Raw genomic sequence first — 21,341 nt, 5'->3', positions numbered from 1 at the left:
TTGACATAATATTGTTATCAGGGAATCCTTTATTTTCGATTTCATACGACCATGAGATGGGTGATACCACAAGATCTAGATGGTGAAAACTAAGAATAAATTGTCATCAATTTAGAGTTAACAGTAATAGCAGCACCCCACCCCTTTGACAACTAACATTACTCTAGGAAGGACTTTGTAAATCTAGCTCCTTGAAAGTCAGTTTCAACTCCATTTAAGGTGAACTTTAGCTCTTTTATGCACACCAGGTTTGGCAACACTGCCAGCAGGCAGGGAGAAATGCATTGGGCATATGGGAGTATTTTGATTGATTCAATTGGTGTTTTAAGTCCACTTAATGCACAGTATGGCTAATTGGGACTAGACCTACAGTTTAAAGTGAGATCCGAACCACTAAGTGCCTCCACCAGGTATGAACCCTTCATTACAAGGCGACAACGCATATGGGAGTATTATTTGATTTGTTATCTTGGGAATATCAAACTTCCGATGGAATAGAAAATGATATCAACGGGAAAAGGGCAGTTTGAAGAAGTGATTGCCAAGCAGAAAAGTCGAAACTCCAATCTGATTAGCCGTAACTTGAGGCTGAAGTTGATTCCCCATAAGGAATACATGGGATTCCGAAAACTCTTATTCTTCATATTTTTCATCAAATATTGTGTCCAGCTTAATAATCAACATAAAACACAACCCCTTCCACTTGCAACATGGAGAGAAATGCATACTCTTGATACACCCAAGTTTTTTTTTAGTAGCAGTGCCCATTTGGACAATATTGAAATAAATGCACAACTGGTGCGTAACTGTACCTCCTCCCTTTAAGTGGTTCACCATTCTGATTCCCCAAGACTGCACAAGTCCCAACAAGCACCAAGCAACATTAAACTGATTGTTGTCATTTTCCTTTCACTCACAGTGCGGAAAGGAGTTACCATAAACAGTGGGCATTACAGTAGCTTTCTGGAAAATCATCTTCGCCCACCTATTTGATAGAAACGACCATCGCTTCTGCCGAGACATCCGATTGTGCTGCACCACAACTCAAGGTTACTAAATCTGGACTCCGCGGTCTGGCGCCATCGATGGTGGTCCCTGAAGCCATGCACACACACACACACACACACACACACATATTGTTTTGAATGTTGGTTAGGCATTGGTATAAATATGTAACACTGCAACTCTCAGCCACATCAATGCAGTATGAAGTAGCACACACATGTTTACAGGTACACGTAAAAAAAAAAATAGTAATCCTGATTATATAAAAGAGTGGCATATTGAAAACAGAATATTTTCAACTTCAGTTTGACTTTTCCGAAGGGAAACAAAGGTGCCTATTTTGCAATGGACTCGCTCATTCAAGAGAATGAAGCCTACAGTATTCCCATCAGAGGCATATATTATGGGGCTATCTAGGCTATCTGCGAATCCCAGACTCAGGGAATAAAATACAGAAAAAATATCTATCAGACTCAGGGAATAAAATACAGAAAAAATATATCAGAAAATGTGCATAAAATTGTTCATTTCAATAAGAAGATGAACCTGATTTCTTAGAAGTTGGAAACATTGCCCGCTTTCTTGAATTCACGAGAGGACTGGCCCAGCTGGTGGGCAACTCGTCGGGGGTGACGGTTAAGCTTGACAGGGCTTCGATCAATGTTGCAAACCAATTTTTCCCACCATGTAATTTCCCCAGGATCGGGGAATTGTGGAGTCAAACTGTTACAGGAGAGAGAACAGGGTTGCATATGGTGGGGAAAAAACTCCTCTGAACTTCCTCAAAAGTCTGGGTCAATGTTGGAAATCAATTTTTCCCAGTATGTACTCTTCCCAGGAATGGGGAATTTTCAAGCCAGATTATCGCGACCAAAGGGGAAAGTGTCATGTGGCAGGGACAAGAACATCATTGAACGTTTGCAGAGGAGTTGTAAAAGAGGTCGTTGACCTTCAAACAACTAGATACAGTGGGGAGTAGAAAATTGTTGGATGAGCGGGAATGGTTTACCGAAATGACAAGGACCAGTTGTAGTTTAGATCGTGTCGAGTCGTGGTGCGTGGAATTTATTTAGAGCAGCGTGTGAATACAGTAGTGAGTGGATTGTATTTTTGTGAATCATATGTGCTGTGTGTTGTGTAGTGAACTGAAATGAGGGACATAATTAAGAAGCTGTCTTTTCGGTTCACGAATGACGATAAGCTCCAAATCATTGTGGATTTTTCTTGTATGTTCTTTTTTTGAACAGATAAGCTAATGGGGATCGGACCTACAGTTAAAGTGGTATCTAAACCACCATGCATCGAACCCGGGACCCCTTAGTTTCAAGGCAACGATGTTATTACTGCGCCAACAAGGAGTACCAGAACTTAAAATCGTGAAAATAGGTAAGTTGAAATTTTATTTTTATTCTCGTATATAGGCCTACATGATATTTCACAATATGGGCCTCTCATTTATGCAAATAAGAATGAAATTCTTGAAATCCTTTCCTTACTGGCACTGTATATTTCCATGTTTTATTTATGAGGTATATATTTTTAATCACAGAGTCACATCACTTCAACCCACCACCCCAAATGAGTTAAAAAAAACAAAAACATCCCCACCAGCAAATTTTTGTCCATTCGAACACTATGATATGGTGCTATAGCCCAGGTTCTTAACCCAGTATACGCCACTGATTCCCATGCTTCTTCCTCTATTCTTGCACACATTCATTCATAATATACCATGCGTTTTCCTTAATCCATTGCTGGTTAGAAAAAGGAAATACTGAAATAGTAAATGCACAAGCTCAAGAAAGACGCTCAAACTGAGTGACAGTCCCACATTATTGATTATCCCATTTCAGAGCAGAATCCTGCCTAATTTAACACCCCTTCTGCCTTCTGTGCAAAAGTTATGTAATATGTTGAAAGATATATACATTGGGCCCGCTATAGAGAGGCTAGATGAGAACTGGAGGGGCCTGGGCCCCCACCCCCCACTTAACCACTATATGTATCTACCCGGAAATGACACCGGGTTTTATTTGTAAAATTGGTTGTGGATTAGTATCAAACTAACTATCAAATAAAAGGTTTCTTGCTTTTTTCAAAAAATAAATAAGAAACCTTACTTTTTAATTTTCTCCCAAGACCCGTAAGAAAATATATTATTTTCTCATAAAATAATGCCCCTAAAAAAACTATCAAAATGTATGTTTTTAAAATGATAATGTTCCTAAGCTAAGCGTCAGGTCAACCTTGCAGCAGGTTTTAGCATATGTAGATCCAAACGTGCGCGCAAGAATATAGTTCCACTGAGACGGGTTCTATTCCGACACAACTGCATACTTGCAAGAAAACAGTTATTTAATTTGTAATATACAGACAAAATAATACATTGATTAGCAGGTATGGACTTAATTGGTTGCAATCACTGTGCAGACGAACTTAGAACCGCAGATTCGCCAACTCGAATCTGTATTGCGTTGAAGAGACATTGAAACTTTAGAGCGAGTCGAGCGAGACTGAATGCGTTGCAGAGCGCGTGAAATCGCTGATACCAGTGTTGCACATCCCACTATTTTAACCCTATGTTTATTGTAGAGCGGCGAGAATGGCTGAATCTACTGTTCAGCGTGCGGTTTTACCCGAATGTTATTTTGGGCTTCATCCGAAAGGAAATGTTCTTCAAAGTCAAGCAAGTTGTTTTAAATGCATAATCCTCCTTGCGGCAACAAGATCAAAGTAAAACAGGGCGTGAGGTGATTTGCCGTCAATGTGCACACGAATTGTATCACGGGTGTTGAATGATTTGCGGTTTGAGTTTAGCAAGAGGAAACGATTGTTTGTTGTTTGACGACAAAAGAATCTCCGCGGTATTAAAATATATCGCAGTGAGAAGAAACATGTTTATTATTTGGACGAGACGTCCTTCAACTCGGTGAGTGGGGGAAGGGGGAATAAACCATGGAAGGATACCACCATGCAAAACCACCGCCAGGGCTGAAGAAACCGACGATGAGGGGAAGGGGGAGGCTTATTGTTTCACCCACTGGCGGCAATGAAAGCTTTGTTGAAGGCGCATATTTACTTTTCAGCGCAAAGAAAGGGAAGGGTGATTATCAGCAACAAATAGACAGACCAAGATTTGAATCCTGGTTTAGTGAAGTGATTCATAAATTGAAACCAGAGTAATAGCGACAGACAATGCACCTGATTGTATATATCACCAATAACAAATCATGCTTTTTTGGTGGTACAACTTGAAGTGCGTGTGTCTTACAGTAACGGGTGTATTGCGAACGAAGCAACCAAGTTTTTCATAAATCTATTTCTTTCTAAACCAAAAACAATAATTTGTCATTAAATTCAAGAGGGGCCTATCGTTGTTTACTTTTATCTTTGTTTATTTTTATTTTTGCGTGCTCGAAATATACACACATGCTCTCATGTTTAGAAGTTGTTTCGCTCTTATATTAATGACACATTTATTAAATAATATATGCGCAGAAAGTACTTTTAAAATGTTATGTTTCAGGAGACAAAGAGAAGCAAAAATACAATCCACTTGACATGCATGCGGGTTTTGATGTGTTGTGCGGTTGGCAATACTGTAGATTTTCTCAGTGTCTCCGATGTAAGCAGCTCGGCGGTTGAGGAAAGACTGGCACGAAAGATTCTGAGCTCAGTTCTCGCGCGGATTGATACATAAAACCTGCTGCAAGGTTAACCTGACGCTTGGCTTAGTCATATCATAAATTCTGTTACAAAGTTAATAATGAACTACAGGCACAGTGAGCAAGCTAATGTATTAATATTTGGATGTTACAAAGGTACAGGTCTTGGCAACACAGAGCACCCACCAATCACTGTTCAAAATGGCCAACTCTAGCCTTCACACAGGCCCGAAGTCTCTGAGGTCAGTCATCGATCGCAGCATGCACGGTCTCGAGGGGAAATTCCACCACTGCCTTCTCAAGAGAATGCTTGAGTCTCTCAAGGTTTGAATGCCTCTTCCTACAGACCATGCCCTCCGAAACGGACCACAACCTGTAGTCCAATGGGCTGAGGTTGGGGTTGCTGGAGGGCCAATCAGGTGGAGCAATGAAATCAGGCACATTCCTCTGAAGCCACTCCTGTGTGGTCTTTGCCTTGTGGGCCGGTGCTGAGTCCTGCTGGAAGCTCCACGGCTCATTGTTGAACACGGTGTGGGTCAACGATTTCACAAGTGGCTTCAACACTGTCACTTGGTACACTTTTGCAGATGTTTTCACACCATGTTCACAGAAGTGGAGGTCAGTTGTGCCATCCTACGAAGCCATCGTATGAAACCACCCACCAAACCATCACTGAGGGGGGATGATAGCCTCTGAGGATCCATGGCGTGTTTTCACGAGCTTCCTGGGATGTCGAGGCATAAACACGGTTGTTTTGACGATTGTAAGACACTTCAATCATGAAGATTTTTTTGTCCGTGAAAAGGATCCTCCTGTGGCCGCTATCTGCATAACGCTGAAAGAGTCTTTTTGTTTTCTGCTCCCTCTGGACCCTTAAGCTTTGGACTGAGGAATTGAAGAGTACTTCACCCATAATCGCGGAGTCCTAGGTCACCGGAGCACACACAACATAGACATTTTCAAAATGTTCAGCTCTCGAGCCATCACTGCTTGTTTCCCGACAGGATTTCACCAAATCCGCGCCACCACTGCTTTCACGAGCTTCTGGCCTTTCACGCTGCGAGGTCTACCTTTCCTCAATTGTTACTATGTCACAGTATCTGTTGATGGTTCGATGCACGAACATCCTTCTGATATTTAGCTTTTTCAGGTTTGCTGAAAATGTCTGATGGTGATTTGCCAACTTTGTGCAGTGTGATTACTGCCACACGGTTCTCATATACACCCCACGCTATTCGACTCGCAGTGAAATTCACTTTTCCGCTATCACAGCCAAACACACAATGATACTGGTTGTTGTTTGATACAACATTGTGGCGTTACCTTGCCAACCAGTGTTGCCAAACTTTGTAACATAATTTATGATATTACTAGGTAAACTAATAGCACCAAACACAAAAATTACAAAAACTTAATAATTAAGTAGATTTTTAAAAAAAATTATGAGGGTTTTGTGTTCACGTCTCTCACACAGTTTTGTATTCCAGGGTTAAGCTCAGCTTGAATAATATTTGCCAAATCATATGCAGAAATGAGCAAAATGTCTTTAGTTCCTGAGCCTTTCCTGTGTGTGGCACTGGCACATTTCTACCCAGTCACTTTTATTTCATGGACACATGTCGGGGTGGATAAAAATCATGATATTTATTTAAGAAATTATTTTTGATGGATGGTTTCATTTAAATCAAATTTATAAATCATAGTTTGTGACTTTCTTAAAAGAAAATATGCATAAAGTTGCTTACGTATGTTTTTTGACACACTGCGTATACATATTTACAATTTTTTTTCAATGTTTATGATGATTTCTGATCAGGCCTTTCCTTATTAGTCTATACATAGTGTGTTACACTGCAAATCAGAATAACTTGGCATATAAAATTCTCACTTCAAAACAGTGAATAGTGCAATTTTTTCTGACTAATCTGTGCTTAATTTGGAGCAGAGTATGTGTTATGTTGTCTTACTTCTCGTGAAACTAGATAGGTAGATTTCCTTTTTAGGTATTTTAAAAGTTGTTTGTAACTGTAACTTAAAATAAAAATAAACTCATCTTACAATTCTGTTCTGTATTTCCACTGTCACTCAGAAGAAATAGTTCATGATGCTGGTGTGCCATTGCTATTGGCTACAAACTAGCAAAATAACATCTGCTATGTTCAAGTCAATACAATAATCTAAGTTAACACATTCTCTATTGCAGCAATGGTTGTCTTCAACAGAAACAACAGTTGAAATTTAGTTCACTGAATTGTTTTGGTAAATGACAGGAACTGTACAGAAGTCTGTAAGCAGTTGAAATTTTTAGTCCATAAAAATAAAACAACCGTACAAAAATATATTCATGAACATAGTAAGAAAAATTAGATGAACAATAATCATTAATTACATATTGAATCAACAAGAAAATAAGTGCTGTGAAAATCAATGCTCAAGTCCAGGTAAAACTTAGTTTTCGTCGAGAAAAAAATCTGAAATTGTGAACAGTACCTCCCCTACTCTCCCTACAGATGGACAGGAAAATAAAGTGCATTACCTTGCTACATATTTGTGTCTCAGCTATCTTGTTATACAAAAGGTTCTGTTGACTTTTAAAAGGTATTAATGAAGCATATTTGAAACTGGGCAACAGACTAGGAAAACACATTTTAAGCAAAACTATTATGACTGAACGGAAAGTGGGGCAGCGAAGGTTAAATGAAATTTATCCCTGGAATACTCAGAAAAATACTTTCATCTTCCCCTATGAACAAAGTAATTTAAGTTGCTACTGACGAATGACAATCTCACCAATCTCTTTCTAGAAACTGACCTCCTGCATCTTGAGTAACACTATGCAAAATTAGACACGTCCCAAAAGTCTGAAGATCGGAATTTACTCCTACTACATTTTGGATTAGCTTAAATTTCCACACACAAGGAAAGAGGCAAGGATAAACATTACAACTCTACAGGGTGGCCACAAAGTCCTGTTACCCTTATAATACGCAAACACAATGAACAATAATTCTTTTGAGTAGTTTTTACTGATAACAGACAATGAACTTACTAAACACCTCTGTGATATAAACTATTAATTATCCAAGGGATCAGTCTGTGCACCATCATTCTCATGGCAAAGGATAATATGCAGCCAGGTTCTGTGCAACATTTTACGGAGCAATGCTGACGTAACATGAGTAAAAGCCCGTCTCACACATCTTTCAGTTCATCAGTGATACTTTGTGGCCACCCTGTAGTACAAACCTAAAATAACGAGTTTATGAATATCTTAAACAATACAATTACTTTTAAATGTTGCCAGTACATTTTGGCTTGAGCACTTTTGGAAAATATGACTCCATTAAAATTTGAATCTGAGTCTCTTGCATTCTGTAACAGAGTATGGCAAAACTTGAGTTTTGTGTCCTGGTTGAGACATATTTTTCACTTAGTTTGTAAAACCTAACTTTCTATGTAAACTATTGCTCCCACTCATGTATTAAATGCATGCTAAGAAACTATCTTTTTATATTAATTGTGACGATATGGATGAATGGTGAATGTATAAAATTAATGAAGGATCCACTCGTGATTAGTCCAAGAGAGAAAAGAAATAACACTAAAATATCCGGGAACTTTCCAAAATTTGTCATGATGTGCAAAAAAAAATCATAGCTTGAGAAATAATTGTTACAGAGAGATGATTTCTTTTTTAACAGGCCTCTTATTACCTATGAAATCTATACAATTTACCTCCCAATAATGAGTTAAAGGAAGAAGAAAATCAAAATTGGGAAGTCGATAAAAATCCTTGAAGAGGGGCAGCAGCCTCTTCAGTACTGGCCTATAGTCGATGAGGACATCAGTCCAAAAGAGTCTAGAACCAGACAGTCACAGGCGGAGTTGGAGCAACATTATTATATATACAAGTACAATATATCAGCAAAAAGCAGTGGTTGAATAGTATATAGACAATTTATAAGTTCTATCTCATAATGTTGGGAGAAAAAAAAATCTGCATTTTCGAATTGTGGTTATTAATAATAGTAAGAATTCATAGTTTAATCATAAATGATCAAAAAAGAACTGAATTATCATCTGTAGTTTTCATAAATGATGCGTCAACTGCTGTCATGGGTCTTCATTCAAAACCAGCCATCCACTAAAGGTTAAAAACAGTCATTATACATTGTGATTCAAAACTCCCTGAACTATGATTTCAAAAATATATTGATGTAAAAACTAGAAAATATTTCAGAGTATTGATGCTTGTATGTGTGACCTTGGAAATGTGATGCACCATACGATAGCTGTGCACATGTGACTTGACAAATAGTAAAATTTAGAGCTGAGCCGATACCGATACTATGACCAATTCCTATGGATACCGATACCAATACTTGTATAATTCCAGTAAAAAATAACAAAGGCTAGTTACAGAGTCATACTAACTCGTCACATCACTAGGCATGTATCTAGAAATATATTTGGGGAGCCAGCCCGAGCCAAGCATCTCAGAAATATAATAATAAAGTGTTTATATTTAATATATTAATATAATTATAGGTTGATTCGTAATAATACATAAATTAATTAATTAGTAGTACTTAATTTCTCCGATGCGTATGGAGTATTGTTGTATGATGCACAGACTAAGAAACAGAGGAAAGACAAAGTTAATACCTATTTTGTTCTTTGATTCTTGACTAAAAACATTTTTACTACAAAAATAGTAAAAAGATGCTATAAAATCAGAGATAAAACAGCAAATATTCATGATCTAGCTCACGTGTAACTATGACCTCTAAAATTTGTGTAAGAACAACTGTCATCGCAAGGAAATTAATGCCAAAGAAGTAAAAAATTGAATATTTATTGAATAACAAAAAGAATGATGGTACATCCATTTGATGAAAACTAAAGTTCCGGATAAATATTTTATGTACATTATTGTAAATAGTGGTGTACATAAACCTTTAGAGGTGTAGTTGTAATGCCATCACCTTGTAATCAATCGATCCCGAGCTCGACACTCAGTGGAGGCACAGACTGGTTTGGAACCCACTTTTAAATGTAAGTCCAGTTCCGAACAGCCTATCTGTGCATAAAGTGGACTTGAAACAAAAACTCAATCTTCCTTAGTACTGTCATTCAAAGCCATATGTCCCCAATCTAATCTCGGCGAAATAAATAATCCTCATTGGCCGATAACAGCAGTCACACAAAGACTGACACAGAAGGGAAGAGGCCAAGAAGAAATTGCTGAATCCCCTTCCTGCTTGAACATAGATAAAACAAAGCTAATTTCAGAGTGACCTTCATCCCTCTTTTCCAAGAACTCCCCAACTACCTGACCTGGCATTAGCATGGCGGGTGGTTTAAAAACATCCACCTATCTCACGACCTCGAGCTTGAAGTAAGAATTGGCAATGAATGGTTTATTTCCCACAGCGTTAACTAAGCAGTTACATGCCTTCATGGTCATGTCACTTACCCATGCCTTTGATATTGCCATCTGCTTCTCGGGAGGGTGGGGTTTTATCCAGTGCTTCTAGGAAAATATATGGAACTTCCTGTGCTGATCTTCCAATCTGTCACAAGGAAGAATGAACAAACTTTTAACAAGGCCAACTGCATGCTTTTCTGGCCAGTGAAAATCCTTGGTATCGGTAGAAGAAAATCAACCGGCATACATCGGTATCGGCTCAGCCCTAGTAAAATTCAGTCTGCCGTGAGTCTCATGCAAGAAAAGGGAGTTGCTGGGTGAGAAGCTTATTTTGCTGTAAAATCTTACGAATGTTTTGCTATCAGATCTTTCATCGGAGATTCACTGATATTCCTGTATCAGGGAAAACAGTCTATGCACTAATGAAACTGCTTTGCAATGCAAGTAGTGTTAAAGCTAGGCCTAGAAGCTGCTGACTATGCATGGTGACATCTGCTTTACTGCAGGAAATTCAGCCTAGATTGCAGCACTCTATTGAAAAGTCACTCTGGTGGTGTGGTCAGGAGGTATGAATGTCCTATTCTTACTGTCCGAGAGTTACAAAATGTCTGAAGTTATGGATACACAGGGTTTGCGTAGTGCTAAAGATATGTCCTTTGGATTTTGGAACGCGAGCTGACTACTGCCTTTGGTTTAAAAGATCCACATGGAACAATGTGATTGACCAGCTTAACAATACTTTCTTCAGTAAAGAAGCATGTTTTAATTTGGATGGTTTGATTTATTGATTGAATTGTTTTATCTTACTTTGCTTCTTGTGCCATTTTGGCTAATTTGGACACAGCCATGCCCAGGCCAGGATTCAAACCTGGGATCCCTGGTATCGTAGCGCGGTGTGCTTACCACTCTGCCACGAGGGGCAGCTTCATTTGGATGTCAATAGTTGTAAAACTCACATCTGAGATGCGGAAATTCTGTATGGATTACATGAGGTCCCACTTCACTCTAAAAATTGTGGAGTGCAGTTTGCAATTTCTAGGCAGTGAATTGTGGAAGCTGTTACTTCAGTTATGTACACACATATATCATCCATCAATTCATGGCAATTTTGGAAGAAGAGGAATGTTACTGCAGATTCCGGCGAAGTGGAGAAATGTACCACATGTAAAATGAGACAGTATAGATGCTTCATGGGTTCTTCCAACATCAACAATCTTGAAAAATTTTGTGGCCACCTCGCTCACCAGATTTATATTTGAATGACTATCTGAAAAACACAGACTACATAGGATACTGCAAGATCTGCTGAACAACATAATCAGTGAAAAAAGTGATGACCAACATGTGTCATGTGATTTTCTGTATTCAAGAAAAATATAATAAATTATACTGTATTCCAGTATAATTTGTAAAGATTTTCTGGTTATATGTAAGCATAGGTAAATGTATGTAAAATTCATCACTATGTTTAGAGAATTTTTGAAATCAAAGTTTAGTGAGTGTTGTTCCACTATGTACATGATGTGTTAATGATGTAATATACATATAAGGTAGTCATGGTGGATTGTAACAATGTCACTGACTTCCAATGGGATCATTACAATCCAGAAGTGTCTGTGACTGTACCAAGTAGTGACTAAGAGTATGTGCAGCGGAAAAAAAATTGAAAAATAAATTGATTGATTGAGTTGGTGTTTTTAAGTCCACTTTATGCACAGTAAGGCTAATCGGGACTGAATCTACAGTTCAAAGTGGGATCTGAACCACTATGTGCCTCCACCGGGTATTGAACCTATTATAATAATGTGTGTTAATGAAAGTAATTTACAGGGTGTCTGAGAAGTCCCCGTACTCCTAGATTATATTACATCGTATATATTATCCCTGTATGACATGAATTTATTATAACATACGTATTTATTTACATTATAGCATACTTGCAAAGTTTACATTACAGTACATCATTCTCCCTCTGCATTGTTGTTTGTGCACCCACACACACACCTCTAGCCATTACTTTGAAAAATAAAGACCAAAATTTAAAATAAGTGTTTGGAAGAGCATTAATTAACAACAATCATACACAAGACTTGTTAGTATTGGCTGGTCATGATGAGGAAGAATGATGAATATATACACACACACACAAAACTACCAGTTTCAGCTTTGGTCAGGGTGGATAATAATAGTTCTTGATGATTTTTCTTCATTTAAAAAACATGCTTAAAAATTGTTTGCATGGTTTCTGGCACCATACATATACAGAGGGCTTCAAAAAAAAATGTATACAGACCTTAAAACATGAAAAAAAAATGTATTCCCAACTGAGGGGATGAAATATGGTACAAATGTAGTGTGATGTTTGCTCAATAGATGGCAGAAAGTACCAGGAAGCTATCGCCACTACGTGGTCAGTGGTGAGTGATTCATATCCACATGGCGGAAGTATGGTTGAACTTTGAAGAGCGTAAGAATTTGTTAAAGTGGTACTGGAAATTTGAGAATGTGGTTGTAATTCAAAGACAACGGAGACATGAGTATGGTACTGATCCCCCTTCAAGGTTAACGATTTCTTGTATACGTGAGAAATTCTAACTGCATGGAACAGTGTGTGATGTGCACAAAGCCTGATCAGGGCAACCTCGCACAGCTACAAGTGATGAGTCCTCGGCTGCAGTAGTGAAACGGTTTCACAGGTTGCCACAAAAATCTACAAGGCAATGTGCATGTGAGAGTAGTGTAAGTGCTACTATCATACTATGCATTCTGAAAAAAGGCAAGTTTAAAGTGTACATTCCCAGGCTGGTACAACAGTTAAGCGACAACGACCCAGATCATAGGTTACAATTTTGTGAATGGTTTCCGGACATGGTTGACAGTGATCCGGGGTTTGGTCGGACGAGGCACAATTCAAGCTCATTGGAACTGTCAATCAGACACAATTGTGTATACTGACCGGAAGATAATCCCCACATCACTGTTGAAAATGCTGTGAATTTGTCTGGAGTAATTGTGTGAATTGTGTGGTATGAATTGTCATCGAAGGGACTCATTGGACCTTTCCGTTTTGAAGGTAATGTAACTGGTGAAAGTTATCTGACAATGCTTGATGGATCAATTTTACCTGCCATTCGTGAACTGTACGGTAATGAGAGGTTTTATTACCAACAACATGGTGCCCCTCTGCACAACTTGATCAAAATGTACGAGGCTACTGGATAGAATGCAAGGGTCCATTTGAATTCCCTCCACGCCCTCCAGATGTTACACCCCTCCATTTTTACTAATGGGGAACAGTAAAGGATAAGGTGTATCACAGGAAACCAGATAACCTGGACACACTTTGGGACGAGATTACAGCAGCATGTGCAGAAATCCCACTGCAAACTTTGGTGAGTGTTACTGAAGCCGTAGTGGCCCGTACTCAGAGATGTAATTATGCTGGAGGCCATCAGTTTGAGCATTTATTGTAAACATTTAGCACAGAAAGTGCATTGAAATCTTCAAATTGACTTGCAACCTTACTTTCAGGTGAATACACATCTTTGTATGAAGATGTTTTAACAATTTTTTCTTCTCATGAAGTGTGTATACATTTTCTTGAAGCACTCTAGATATACGTTTTTATAGAAAGGCTTTTTCTTGTAAATGACCCTACCCTGTAAAATATTTGAACAGTTGATGCGAATAAAAAATTATATGTAAATATACTTTTTTCTGTTTCTGATACTGTATATATATATATATATATATATATATATATATATGAACCAGAAGCGTGCGGTAAAGAAAGGCGGGGCAAGCGCAGCTTGCATTGTTTCTTAAAACACTTTTGATATCTTAAGTTCGTGTTTTTCAATGCCTTTATACACCTTAGAATGAAATTTATTTACTATGAGATATTTACATTGCAGAATTTTCATTTCCTCTATTTCCTGTTGTATTGGCTTGAAACATAAACCATCTGGGCGATGTGGCATGACTGGCCGCATTATAAGATGAGGACTGCTTGCCTTTCTCCCTGCTTTTCATGTGACTTATGCAGTTCTTGCATGGTCACTGTCTGTCCCCGTTCACAAAGAAAAAAGACCAAGGGCAAGCGACACCAAGACCGCATCTGTCTTTGGCAAGGGTGTTGGAAAGAATTCATCCGCACTGGCCACAAGTATTGCTAAGTTCCAGAATTTTCTGTGTATTCATAGCACCACCTAACGTGGTATGATTTTCATGTTGGGAATTCAATAGTAATCAACAAATTACATTATGAAGTTAGCCATGATCACCAGTCGTATGCTATTTATAAGAAATAAAATCACAGCCAGTACTTGAACATATCCGTCATGTGGTCAGTTACTCGGAAATATGGAGGGTATGTAACACTGCGGGTAGGGTGAAAAGGAAGGTTAATTTAGAAGCATGGGTTCTGCGCATAAGCGTTATTTTTTACTGTGATATTGTGCTGTTTTTTTTTCCATTCTTTGTGTCGCATTTTTGTACCTGGTGTAAAAGTATGTTTTTACACTGAAAATTTCTGACATGGTTGACATACCAGACGAGCCATCGATTTGCAGTGGTGCAGGTAAGAACTTGATTAGGGACCTTCTTTCAAAAACATTCACTTCAATTGATTGATTTTTTTTTACTTCGAGTTTTGTGCCTCTTGGCTAATTTGCGAAGATGGGGATGAGTGATGAAATGATGAATGGACATTCACAACAACCATGCCCAAGCAGGATTCGAACCCGGGACCCCTGGCATCGCAGTGCGACTACTCAGCCACAGGGTCTGGCCAATTCAGTTCGAGAACATATGGTGAAAAGTTGGAGCTTGTGAACCATGAGCGACCATGTCCTGAACTGTGCATAAACCAAAACAACAAAAAAAAAATGGGAAAGTTTTCATTAGGCAGTTTAAAACATCTCAGTACAACAATATTATGTGGTTATGTGGCAGCAATGATCTTAATAAATTATTTTGTTGGCCATGAGTTTTGTTCAATACAAATTTAGGACCATGGAACTATACAGGCTACAGTGACTTGAGCAACTTACATAACGCAGTGCAAAGACATGAACGTTCTCAGAATCACATCTACGCTTGCACCCAACTGAAGACATTCAGAAAATCCAGAATTGATACACAGTTAGATCTGCCCAAAAAAAAAAAAAAAAAAATAATCTAAGATTCGATTGAGTGAATTATAATTACATAAACACTATTTCCTCCTGTTAGTCATGATTCATAATTCCAACCAAGTAAGAAACCGAAACCAGTTTGTTTATTTAAAATTAAAACTTTATAATAATATTAAGTTTCTTAACGTAATTTAATTTACAGTTGCCATCAAATATCAAGTAAATCATAATTTTCTTCATGGTTGGAATTAAGAAGTTTATATCAAGAGGCTGTTTTTTCTTTAAAAACCATGCAGCGAAGATCTGATTTTACGGTATGTATGCACTTCACACTCAAGCCCGATACTTCACCATTATGAACATTATTGTAAATGGGGATGTGTGTTGGCCTATATTATATTTGAAATTGTTATAATGAACCGAAATGAAAAATTAACCCATCGCTCGCCTATCAAGAAAGGTCACAGCATGTCCCTATCGTAGAAATGTTTGTTGAATGTGTTAATAAAACTATTATAACCTCAGTAACTTTTATTTCAATGAAAATAAAATATTCTGGATGTACTCTGTAATCATAAATTACAATATTATTAAATATTTTTAGTCTTTGTAGCTGAAATTTGGCAATTCTTTTAATTAGTTTGAAAAATATCAGCTGCGATGTTTATTTACAGTTTAACGACAATGACACTATTTATGGTTTAACATGATTAGAATTTTGTATATTTTTCTACACAAAATGTTTGCTATTTTTGCCTATAAAAATTATTGAATTTTAAATCAAGATAAATATAAGTGTGTGTGCATTTCCTTTTGTATGAGCTTCACACCGACACTAAAATATATTTTGTTTCCTTTATTTTCCTTTCTTAGAGCCTAATAAACACTATTAAATGATTTTGAGATTAATGTACTTTCACCAAAAGTGATTCTCATATCTACTAAATCCTTAGGTACATTATTCTATAAATTATTTAATTAAAGTGATTTAAATGGCGATTTAAATCAATTCATTTCGGTTTTGGTATATCAATATTTTCAGTGGCCCTATTTTTTAGAGCATAAAATTTGAAGAGGTATGTAAATATAGGGGAAATAGTGGCACATAATGTGGAGCTCCTCTTTAAAGGGTATTGACGAACAAATATTTACATTCGTTGACAATTCTGTAGTAGTAACGAAATGAAACTACTCCCTTACAATTTTGGGAACACTTTCAATAGCGCACAATCAATTTAAATTAAAAAGTGAAATATTCATAGAAATACTGGTTATGGTCATAACCCCCCAAAAGTAAATACTAGGGGTGATCAGAAAAAATATTACAAGGGAAATAAATTTCAATGTAGTTGTAGTGGAGTAAAGCAAATATACATGTGTACTGATATCATGTATATCTCGTTGCATGTATCGTTCTAACCGGAAGTAGCCGTGACTGTACATAATGGCCGAACATTTGAAAAATTGGTCAATAACACAAGTGAGAGTTGTAATTCATTTCTTGCGAGCCAAAAATGTTTCGGTTGCTCAGATTCATAGCGAACTGCTGAAAATTTATGGTGAATATGTGAGGTAAAGACAGCATATAGCAAAATAGTATGCCTTTGAAGCGAGGCAGTAAAAGGTTCAATGTGATCTTATAAGCCAGAAAAAATTCTGGACACTGTTATCTGGGATGCTTCTGGCATCTTGCTGGTGGAATTCTTGAGCACTGATGCACTGTTAATGCCTACTGCCTGACAATTCAGCATTTGTGGGAGGTAAAAGCCAGGTCTGTGCAGTGGAGTGACCATTCTTCATGATAATGAACATCCTCATACCATATGTCAAACTGTTGTTTGTTTGGAAAGGTTTAACTTGAAAACCTTGCACCGCCCTTGGTCTGAATTTGGCACCAAATGATTTCCAACTTTTCTCTGCTCTAATGAACACATATCTCGACACTTCCAGAAAATGAAGATGTGAAAACTACTGCCTCCAGATGGTACCAAAACGTAAGAGGAAAAATTGTGATCTACCAACGTGAACAACATAACCTCAAGTTGTGATAAGTATTTCAAACAGGAGCAGCGATTATGTGAAGCAGTAGTGCCATGTAGACACTTTCAAACCCGACATTTATTATCAGACTATAAACAGTACCCTGAAATTTACAGGCTCTGTAACCATTTCTTCTGATCACCCCTCATAGTTGCCTTTATATATGTTGATTAAAAGTAATCTCAGAGATTCCATTTTTTTAGGGGGGTCAGGGCTCCATATGTACATTATAGAACATTATTATCAGGAAGTTCAGTTCTATACATAAGAGCATGGACACAGTAGATCAGAGAACGATGTTACTTTTGCATGCATACATAGCATGTGCAAACCAGTCAATGTACAAGGCATTATCATGCAAGTCAAACCACACCCCTTTTCACGATAAAGGGCATAAACTGTTTCTAACTGCATCGTTTACGCTGGGCAGATAGAGATGCTGAATAAAGGTAGAAAGTCTGCTTTTAAAAATTATCAAACACCAGAGTGCAAAATACATAAACAAACAATGTACAGTTTGCTTGCTTTTTCTTTACAAAAAAAAGCGCAATTGTGAAGATCATCAGAGACAGTTTTAAAAGCTGAGCAGAAACTTTCCCACAGTTTCCAATGGGATAAAGCTTCAGAAATTTGCCATGGAAATATTTCAGTCTAGACGTACAGTCATGAATACTTCTGCATTGTAACGATTCCATTAAAAGTTAATGGGATTGTTACAACCCATAAGTGTCTGTGACTGTACAAGTGGTTAGTACTACATACCAATACTGGTAACAGTTTGTTATATCGGAGACACATTTCTTCATTTTTACAGAAGAAACTACTTACGGAAATGAGTTTCTCCAAGCTTTCCAACGTTCGTCAAGTTATTTTCTTTCAACGTGGAATATATTTGACCGGGAAATCATGTATTTTTCAAAAGAAATATCTCACCGATGCACAATTGTCATTGCTTTCGTTACATGAACTGCATGCTGCGTACATTTCATGACGTAAGCCCCTGTCAGTGTTTCCAAACCCTTTTTTTCACTATGCTTGCCTAACCTAACGAAACCTTATCAGAAATGGTTCGTGGGCTAACAGTCGGCTACCGTGCATAATGGCTTGTGGGGATATCCATCAGGTACCCGTGCATAATGTAAAATTTTCACACGTGACGAACACAATAGTAGGTATTTTTCGGTGAAAAAGGTTGGATGGAAACACTGCATAACCACAACGTGAGTCAAAATGTGCCCCACCAAATTGTGTGTTACAGAAGCGGAGAAAGGAATCAAAAAAATCACTCTGCATGTGAAAAATTGTGCATAAGGGCACCTTGAACTATGTTCCGCAATACACAATTGGTAAGTACGAACCATGCGAAACACAAAATATCAGATTTTAATGTGTATCCGATATAACTAACTGTTACCACAATAGATTAAGTTTTTCATTTATTTCAAGTGCTCCGTCATGTACAACACCTTTTGAATGAGTTATTTGTTCACACAAATCACCATGTGGCTGCAGATTTGCAGTCGCAAAATATGGCAGAAAAATTATAAATTATCATCAGAGATGAAAAATTAAAAAAAAAAAGTTAAGTTTCTAATTTCATAGAGCAATTCATTTTTTTATGTATGGGTACAATGACAAAACATGTTTAAGTGAACAGCCAAATAAAAAAAAAAGGCTGGGAAACCATGTCATAACAATGAATATATTATTCTTAATCATTTCATAAAAATGAGAATTGTCACATGCATTAGTTGGGTTACTTATGTATAATATATTAATTGTGCATCTAATGTATGGTGACATCTAATATCTGGCTTTTTACATATACATTGGATTATCACATGCATTATAATCAACAACACGAAACTTAAGTATTTATCATGTGACATGTGGGATTGGAATGTACAGTAAGAATCTGACACATAAATACAGAACATGTACATTTTATGAGTTTGTCTCAAGTAAATATTATGAAACAAATAAAACAAAAAATCAAACAATCAATTTATGACAAAATATTTGTTGCAAGGAAAAGGAATCTAATACCGGTACGCAACGTGTTTTAAATGGAATGCAAGTTAAAAATCTCTGCATGTTACTTTGAAACTCAGAAAATCTTCAATGGTAACATATAAACTTGCACTAATTGCTAATACCAATGGTAGTAATCAAACTTTTTAAGTGCCAAGTTTCATTCAAATTTGAAGGGAATGAGCTGGTAGGAAGATTATAATATATATTCAGATAATAATCACAGATATGTTACCTACATAACAGTAGGTGGGCATGATACTGCCTTATCCTAGCAAGACAAATCAGAACAGATTCTGATGTATAATCCTAGCAAAAGAAATCAGAACAAATTCTGATGTATAAGTCAGTGTAAAAAACGAAGTGGAAAGTCCAAATACAAAATACAAAAAACTCCTACAACCAACAAGTGTGCATCAAAGATACATTGAACCTAAAGCAACAATAAAACACTAATGTGAACAAACCTGTCAAACTAAGATCCTGTTTCAAAAATTTCACTTTCGCTTTTAAGGAACTATATCACAGGGTTCACAAAGCTCCTACGTCGAAGAAATATTTCTACTATATTTTAAAAATGTCAGTCTTCATAGGTAATTGGTCGACTTTTCCCAGCATACCTATGCACGAGCCAAACATACATCCATTCAAATAATTTACTACGTGTTTCTCCATTACATGTTACATATTATATTTACAAGAATACCCCTGTTCTCCAACAAAAAACCCTGGTAATACAAATTACAGACATTTCTGCATTCCAAAGGAGTTAAATCTACTACTATCAGTCAGCTGCAAATGTCTGCTCTACAGAAACACGGATATGTTTTCAAACAAATAATGTGATCAGATCGGTTTAAAAATAAAAGGAAAAACATTTCTAGCGGACTAAGATCTATCGTTCCTTTATGATCCAATAATATTAATTATATCTGATTTTCCTGCACCTAAAACAAAATCTGAAATTAAAGAGAACAACTTACATTTCCATTACTGTACATTGAACCTTCACTCTTCGGTTGTATACAATATTCTAAATTCAAGAAACCTAACCTAAAGCACAAAAAATAACACTAATTTCTACTTACTGTTATAAATACACATGTTAGCGCAGAATTTCAAACACTTTTTTTTTCAATTTTATACGTATGTGTTAATGTCTGTCTGTGTGCGTGTGAAGCCTACATTAGCCGAGTTTGCGACCATACTCGTGTTCTTAAATTGTAATATTACCTTACACATCATGAGTATGATTGATTCAAACGAAGATCTTCCTTGGATAAACTGATCTTCGTTCTACTATACTGGCGAAAACTAAAGTCCCCCGTAAATACATAACACATATATCAGTTCATCTAATATATTGGGTGTTCACTAAAGAGAAAAACTCGATTAGAAGATGGCGTCCGCCCGCCAGTAGCCGACATCCTCTTGTTGCTTGGTCACTTTCCAAAGCAAAATTTTTCACTTAGTTTTATTAAATATTTTTCACATTTACACCACATATAATGCCCACTAACGTCTATGTTGTCGATTTATTCCACAACAGTGCGCTATAAGCGAGGGCTAAATTTTTGAAAAATGCCCATGCTTTCCATTCACTCACGAATTGCCAGAGCAAATCGTGTTATTTTGCAGTGATAGGTGACATGACGTCACGCTGTAACACCTTCGGCTATTTTCGGTAGGTCCCGCAGAAAATTTTCTCGACGGACAGTATTGTTAAGTATCAAAATGCAAAACAGCGGAACTACAATTTTACGTTACATTACTCATCCTTTTCAATTTTCAATTTGTCACTGAACAAAATTTCGCAATTTTATTCATTCTCCCAAAATGTATTTTTTTCTAATGATCATGATCATCATGATGATGATTACAATAACAACACGGGTGATTGATTGTAGATATATATCGCTGCTGGTTCAATGCCCCATCGTCTGCCAATTGAAATTCACCAAATACATTAAAAAGTTACTACGTATAGTGAATGCAAAATAAAAAATGCATCAGACATTTCTGCAAGAGTGGAAATTA

At 37.1% G+C, this 21,341-nt stretch overlaps 2 protein-coding genes across 5 annotated transcripts in view; both read right to left on the bottom strand.

Annotated features, from left to right (window-relative positions):
• LOC145986448 (serine/threonine-protein kinase tousled-like 2) overlaps positions 1 to 20,936 on the bottom strand; it is a 160,268-nt gene extending 139,332 nt beyond the window's left edge. The window contains exon 1 of one of the 4 annotated variants that reach the window (XM_083120470.1): positions 20,393 to 20,936. The gene's annotated coding sequence lies outside the window, so the exon portion shown is untranslated. Of the gene's footprint in view, positions 1 to 19,771; positions 19,874 to 20,392 lie in introns of those variants that run through there. The other 3 variants (XM_083120471.1, XM_083120472.1, XM_083120473.1) reach the window with 3 other exon arrangements.
• Positions 4,914 to 7,491, bottom strand: LOC145986918 (uncharacterized). Its single transcript, XM_083121385.1, has 2 exons — positions 7,483 to 7,491; positions 4,914 to 5,303 (listed from the first exon to the last, which is right to left on the bottom strand). The coding sequence occupies exons 1-2, from the start codon at positions 7,489 to 7,491 to the stop codon at positions 4,914 to 4,916; spliced, it is 399 nt and encodes a 132-aa protein (XP_082977511.1).
• Positions 20,937 to 21,341: the final 405 nt, after the last annotated feature.

This window comes from Lepisma saccharinum, chromosome 4, assembly GCF_977018435.1.
Source record: "Lepisma saccharinum chromosome 4, izLepSacc3.1, whole genome shotgun sequence".
Taxonomy (NCBI): Eukaryota; Metazoa; Arthropoda; class Insecta; order Zygentoma; family Lepismatidae; genus Lepisma; species Lepisma saccharinum.
This window is presented reverse-complemented; position numbering and strand designations above follow the sequence as displayed.